The sequence below is a fragment of the Prunus persica genome, chromosome G6, assembly GCF_000346465.2.
Source record: "Prunus persica cultivar Lovell chromosome G6, Prunus_persica_NCBIv2, whole genome shotgun sequence".
Classification (NCBI taxonomy): Eukaryota; Viridiplantae; Streptophyta; class Magnoliopsida; order Rosales; family Rosaceae; genus Prunus; species Prunus persica.
The window spans coordinates 15,011,389-15,018,579 of record NC_034014.1 but is presented as its reverse complement, the minus strand read 5'-3'; the positions used below and the strand labels follow the sequence as shown (position 1 = coordinate 15,018,579).

Genomic DNA, 7,191 nt, shown 5'->3' with positions numbered 1-7,191 from the left:
TATGACCACTACCTGTAAGCTCCAACCTCTAAACTCATCCCACAACCATCCTCCTCCACAGCCCGCAACCACAACCCCACAAACCCAGAACCCCAGCCCGCAACAACCATCATATATTATTCAATTTTATATTTATTTTAAACTAAAGATAATATTATTTTATTATCTAGGTTTTTCTAAAATTAGAATTTTTTATTATTTTTATTTTTATTATACATTTTATTCTGAAAGTATACTTTTTTCATTGTTTGTAATAATTTTAGCCTTTAAAATATTAGAATTTAAAAAAAAAAATTAGGACAGAAATTAGCAAAAAATATACTTGAAAAATAACTCACATATTATTATTCTCAAACTGTCCTACTAGACACGTTTTCACTATTCTTATTTTCTGAAACTGTTTTCCAATTAATCTACTAAACGCATTTTCAAATCCTGAACATGCAAATTCGTTTTCTTGTTTTCATTCTCATAACATTTTCTCAGAAAATATTCTCCAAAAATGTTACCAAACGGGCCCTAATATTCCGAATACTTCCGCTGGAAATTCTATTTGGGAGATGTTTATTTATTTGTTTTAGTGTTCTTCACATTTTAATTATAATTTTCCTTAAATTCTATAATTTAGGTGTGAATGACTTCTTAATCCAAATCCCTGGGTTGCGGCATGCCAGACTCTCATACTAACCAAAATCAATATCCATTCATTTAACTAAAATAGACATCAATTAATCAAATCAAAATTTATATCAAAGTGTAAATTAATCTAACTAATCATAATTGATCATATCGAGTCGTGTGTAGCATAGTCTCTTCATACTCGAGTTTGTTCTAGTTTAACAATAAATTATATTCTAACTTACTTTAAAAATTTGATCGATACAATATTTTCTTTCTTGACACAAGACTTGATCAATATAATTAATACAATTCAGATTTTATAAAGAATTGGAGTTAGATTACATGTGGTGGGATCAATGATCTTTTAGCGCATTAAAGTTGGTGTTTTTTTTTAGGGAGCTTTAGTTTTCACACATAAAATACTTTACTAATTTGAAAGATAGATATACAATTTTACTTAATTAATATAAGACCAAAGACAATAAAGTAACACCTACTTTTACTAAAATAACATTGAAGAGCACTAAAATTACTACATGTGCCATTGTGATTTATTGTCAAATATAGATATTTAGTTTTTACCCACTCAAAACTTACAGTCAAAACGACATAACAAGACTCAAAACAGAACAAAAAACGACACTACTCAAATTGAATCAGTTCCAAAAACCCTTTCGCGCGACCTTTCATCTTCAACTACAGCAACTCAGCCGATAGTTCCACACTGACCACCACCAACAACGACGACGAGCAGCAACGACGAGCAGCAACGACTACGAGCAAAAACGACGAGCAGCAACAACGACGAGCAGCAACGACGACGAGCAGAAACCACCACCAACAACGACAACCACTGACGACTATCGAAGCGATTTTCACTCTCTTGGGAAAAAAACAGTAATAAAATGACCCTCTAACACAGATTTGTCTTCGATTTTAGGGATTACACATTTTTGCTGTTGTTCTTTATGCAATGCAGTTTTTGGAAAAATGGATGAATCGTTGGATTCAAAACTACTCTTCGTTTAGGTTTTGCTTCGTTTATAGGGATTAACCATTCAAAATCGTTGGATTCAAAATTTCTGGTTGTTTGTACTAAATTTTGAACCAGATTTTGAACCAGAAACTGCATTGCAGTTTCTGGTTCCATAATTCAATTTCAGAGTGCTTTTTGCTAGGGTTTATATGAATGTTATAACTGCTCATGAAGTCAAACGTGTTTTGATATTCAGTACTGTCTTTGCATTTTGATTTCTGGTTGTTTGTAGCAAATTTTGATTTCTGGTTGTTTGTAGCAGATTTTGAACCAGAAACTGCATTGCAGTTTCTGGTTCCATAATTCAATTTCAGAGTGCTTTTTGCTAGGGTTTATGGGAATGTTATAACTGCTCATGAAGTCAAACGTGTTTTGATATTCAGTACTGTCTTTGCATTTTGATTTCTGGTTGTTTGTACTAAATTTTGAACCAGAAACTGCATTGCAGTTTCTGGTTCCATAATTCAATTTCAGAGTGCTTTTTGCTAGGGTTTATGGGAATGTTATAACTGCTCATGAAGTCAAACGTGTTTTGATATTAGTTTCAGTACTGTCTTTGCATTTTGGTTTGATTTCATATCAAATTTTGAGCAGCAGTTTCTGGTTGTTTGTTGCAGATTTTGACCACAAACTGCAGTGCGTATCACAAAATGGAACAAGAAAACCAACCAAAGCGCAGAATCAAAACGATGGCTCAAAAGAGTATACCAAAGCCAAAGCCAAACTATGATCGGAAAGCAAAGCACCCAGACTATGTCCAATTTCGGTGCAATGCCTATGCTTTCAACAGCATCATTAGAGACGTAAAGGACAAGCTCAATGAAAGGCAGAAGAAGCTTCTCAAGAAAACCCCTTTCTGGAACTTGATCGAGCTGTTTTACCACCAAAGAATCGACATGAATAACATGAATAAGTCGGACCTGGACTTAGTACAGCTGCTCAAGACATTTGATCCGGATACAAAGTCCTTCAAATTTGGAACCAAATCATTCCAAATCACAGGCAATGCAGTGACACAGATTCTAGGACTGCCAAATGAAGGCAAATCTGTCAAACTTGTCAATGATAGGTACACTGCTACCTTCAGAACAAGGCACTTTGGAGAAAAGGGAAAACCATCAAAAAACCAAGTAGAAGCAGAATTACAAAAGACAATTGCCTTGGCAAACCAACCGAAGAAAGAAAAGGCAAAGACAGAGCAAAAGAAAAAAACGAACAAAGGAAAAGAAAAGAAAGAAGCTGAAGAAGAAGAAGAAGAAGAAGTCGATTACGACAAGGAGGTGGTCAGCCTAATATTGATTCTGATGTGCATGACATTCCTTTTTGCCAACTCTTCATCGACTTTGCATTGGAAATTATTTGAGCACTGTGTGAATCTAGACACACTTTCAAGCTATTCGTGGGCAAGAGCTGTTTCAGCCTACATGAATGAATCCTTGACCACAAAAGCAAAAGCAAAAGCAAAGAAGGGAGGAGAAGAATCTATAGGAGCTGTTTCGGGTTGCACTATCCTAATATTGGTAAGTAAACAGTTGCTTATGCAATGCATTTTGAGTTTTAGGCAATGCAGTTTCCATTTAGTGCAATGCAGTTTCCATTTACTGCAATGCAGAAACGGAAACTGCAACGCAGTTTCTGTTTTATCCTATGCAGTTTCCAACCTAATTTCTGATATATCTTGTTTTTGAACTGTGCAGTTTCTACTGTGTGAGAGGACAAACATCATACAACCAATCCTTGGCAAGGAGAAAGAAACTCCTGCCATTCTTAAATGGAGTCTTGTGGAACTCCACACAAGATTCAACCAAATAAAGGACTTGAATGACATCGAGGTATGCAATTTATCGCATGTTCTGTTTTAATGTATCTTGAATGTGAATCCATGCTAAATCATTGTCATTGTACAGGGTATTTTCAAAACTCCTAAAAAGCGAAAAACTACCAGGGAAGAGGAAGACACTGTTGAGAAGGTAATTGAAATCTGTATACAGTGCATTGCAGTTTGTGTTTTCTACATTGCAGTTTGCATTTTTGCTGTGCATTGCAGTCTGTACAGCAAAAATGCAGTGCATTGCAGTTTGTACACATTTTTGCTGTGCATTGCAGTTTGTGTTTTCTACATTGCAGTGCATTGCAGTCTGTACACATTTTTGCTGTTGTTCTTTATGCAATGCAGTTTTTGGAAAAATGGATGAATCGTTGGATTCAAAACTACTCTTCGTTTAGGTTTTGCTTCGTTTATAAGGATTAACCATTCAAAATTGTTGGATTCAAAATTTCTGGTTGTTTGTAGCAGATTTTGAACCAGAAACTGCAGTTTCTGGTTCCATAATTCAATTTCAGAGTGCTTTTTGCTAGGGCTTATGGGAATGTTATAACTGCTCATGAAGTCAAACGTGTTTTGATATTCAGTACTGTATTTGCATTTTGATTTCTGGTTGTTTGTAGCAGATTTTGAACCAGAAACTGCAATGCAGTTTCTGGTTCCATAATTCAATTTCAGAGTGCTTTTTGCTAGGGTTTATGGGAATATTATAACTGCTCATGAAGTCAAACGTGTTTTGATATTCAGTACTGTCTTTGCATTTTGATTTCTGGTTGTTTGTAGCAGATTATCCAATGCAGTTTCTGAATCATTCAATTTCATTGTACAGGGTATTTTGAAAACATATAAAAAGAGAAAAACTACCGGAGAAGAGGGAGACCCTCTTGACAAGGTATAAGAATCTCTAAACAGTGAATTATGCATTTCGGTTTTCGTTTCCTCCAATGCAATGCAGTTTTTAATTAGTTTCTGTTCAATATGCAGGAAAAAGAAAAAGAAGATGATGAGGGACAAAAAGGAGAAGCAGAGGAAGCTGGAAAAGAACCTCTTGCAATTCAAGACCTCTTGGTGAAGTCTATGACAGACCAAATCAACTACCGCCAACAAGAAGATCCCAGCTTCGTTTGCCCGGAAAGATTACAACTGTGGAAGGATGAAAAAAATGAAGACAGTGAGAAGAAAATGAAGGACTTGTGGGATATATTTATCCAAGCAGAAAAGAGATCAAAGGAGCTGGAAGTGGAGTTGGCAACATACATAGAGAAATTAGATAATGAAGAATGTGTGACTGCCACCATGACAGTGGAATCTACAATTCAGCTTAATGAAATACAAAATCTGAAAAGGAGGATTGCAGAATTGGAAGAGAAAGAAGAAGAAAAGAAAGAAGAGGAGAAGCAACAAGAAGAGAGAGAAGAAGAAAATGAGAGAGAAGAAGAAAATAAAGAACAAGAGAAGCAACAAGAAGAGAGAGAAGAAGAGAAGAAGCAAGATGCTCCAACACCTGCTGTTTCTTCAAGAGTACAAAGGTTGAAGAACAGAGAAAGAAAGAGGCTTCAAGCATCTTGCTATGTGTACGAAAAAAATAAGAAAACAAAAAAGGAGGCAAAAAAGGATGATGAAGAACTACCACAATTCAAGCTTATCTCGTCCGAGGAGGTATGCAATTACTGCAGTTCAAGCTGCTGCTTTTTTCTATTTTCTGCATTGCAGAAACAGAAACTGCAATGCAGTTTCCAGTTCCTGCAATGCAGTGTGTTATCTGCTTTACAGAAACAGAAACTGCAATGCAGTTTCCGTTTCCTGCAATGCAGTGTGTTATCTGCTTTACAGAAATGGAAACTGCATTGCAGTTTCTGTTTTATCGAATGAAGTTTCTAATTAGTTTCCTTTCAATCTGCAGTTAACACAAGAGGCATCTAAGCCCGATGCCACAAATCCAATTCCTGATCCCCCAAAAGGAACGAGCCTTCATGATTCAATACCTGTGGATCTGCAACAATCAAGTGATGAAGATGAAGGACAAAAAAAGCCAACAAAGAAAAAACTAGGATGGGGTCAGAGGAAGGTGTGGCAGAAAATTCCAAAGGCGGACAGGGAAAGAATTGAAAAGCACTACTTAAGTACTCAACCTCGGTAATATCTCTATTCCAAAATAACAAGTCTTTCATCTTTTAATAACAATTAAACTAAAACTAATCTTGTGAATTTCATGTATTCGAATCCGCAGTGATATCTTTTGGGCAGGACTCAATAGTGAGAAAGTGACAAACCATGATATCAAAGATATTGTATGGGACCTGGAACTGTCACAAAACGTAAGTATTTACCAATTCTATAGCACACACTGCACTGTATTTTTTATTTGTGCTACCTATATTACCCATTTATAATTCCATTTTTCTCCAATCAATGTGAAACAGGTTATTGAGGCCTATATCCAAATAGAGGAGGATAAAATAGACCCCATGCAGACAGAGAGTCCACAGTACATGTCCACATGGACTTGGGTAAGTATTATTTTGAAAATTCAAAATTGTTTAAACAGACAATGCACTGCAGTTTTCGAAAAATATATACTAACAAATTGCCATTCTATGATATCAGGCTTACATGCAAAGCTTCGAAGAGCCATTTTGGCACAGGGCCCTGTATGAACACTTACTTGAAAAACTCGGGAAATGCAGTGTTCTTTTCTTCCCGATTATTTCACAAGAAGAGTTCCACTTCACACTTCTCACATTTCACAAAAATGAACGAAAGTGGAGACACTACAATCCACTTAGATCGTTGGGACATAGAAAAGAAGAAAGGTGCATTGACATTGCTCGAAACTTTGTAAGTGGAATGAAACTGTCTTAATTTCTCAGCACAAACACAAACAGAAACTGCATTGCAGTTTCTGTATTATACATACTGCCTAATTTCAGACCAAAACTATAATATGCAATGCACTGATTACCATTTCTTTTTCTCTTTTTTTCTTCTTCTTTAAACAGGTTAATATTGTTGAAGGGTGGCTAGAATATATAAGACCTCAAGCACGAGTGTTCATAGAAACTAAAAAAAAACCAACAATTGTGAAGCAAAAGGAAGGGCCCCCGACACTTGTACAAAAAGATTTGACTCCAACTGAAGAACTCACTCTCAATTGGATTATGCAAAATCCATTGCAGTTTCCATTTGAGGATGACATGGAATGTGCTCAACAAACTGTATCTTCGTAAGAATTGTGTCTACTCAACTATTCATTACAGTTTGAAATCATTCAAAAGCAAAAAAAAACTAATCTCGTATTTCATTTGCAGATTGGATTGCGGCATGTTCGTCATGTTCTATATGGATAAAATAGCACAAGGACAGCCCATTCCAAAAAGCGTGGACAAGAAATTTATGAATGAATATCGAGCACAATATGTCACAAAACTCCTACACCACAAAAACTGTGTAATTAATCGTCTCTAGTGATTTGCCTTTCGTTAACTCAAGGCAATATGTGTCTTAATTCTTGTGGATGTTTGTAAATATTTCTAGTTATGGTATATGAGAACATATTTCATATACATATATACTGTAATATAATCTTGGAACAGGATGCAACAAAACGAAAAGGAAACAAACAAACTAACTAAATTTTCTGGTCAAAAATACTGCAGTTTCTGCAACAAAATCTGAAATAAACAGAAACTGCACAAAATCTGCTCAAAAT

At 35.6% G+C, this 7,191-nt stretch overlaps 1 protein-coding gene across 1 annotated transcript; it reads left to right on the top strand.

Annotated features, from left to right (window-relative positions):
• On the top strand, window positions 4,461–6,947 carry LOC109949652. Its single transcript, XM_020565742.1, has 7 exons — window positions 4,461–4,766; window positions 5,386–5,618; window positions 5,713–5,800; window positions 5,906–5,992; window positions 6,090–6,320; window positions 6,482–6,705; window positions 6,791–6,947. The coding sequence occupies exons 1-7, from the start codon at window positions 4,461–4,463 to the stop codon at window positions 6,945–6,947; spliced, it is 1,326 nt and encodes a 441-aa protein (XP_020421331.1).

Excerpts from the sequence above, each read along its gene's own strand:
- LOC109949652 (XM_020565742.1), top strand. The coding sequence starts at position 4,461 with ATGCAGGAAAAAGAAAAAGAAGATGATGAGGGACAAAAAGGAGAAGCA. Across the intron at positions 5,619-5,712 it reads TACTTAAGTACTCAACCTCG|TGATATCTTTTGGGCAGGAC; the intron begins GTAATATCTCTA and ends TCGAATCCGCAG. Across the intron at positions 5,801-5,905 it reads ACCTGGAACTGTCACAAAAC|GTTATTGAGGCCTATATCCA; the intron begins GTAAGTATTTAC and ends AATGTGAAACAG.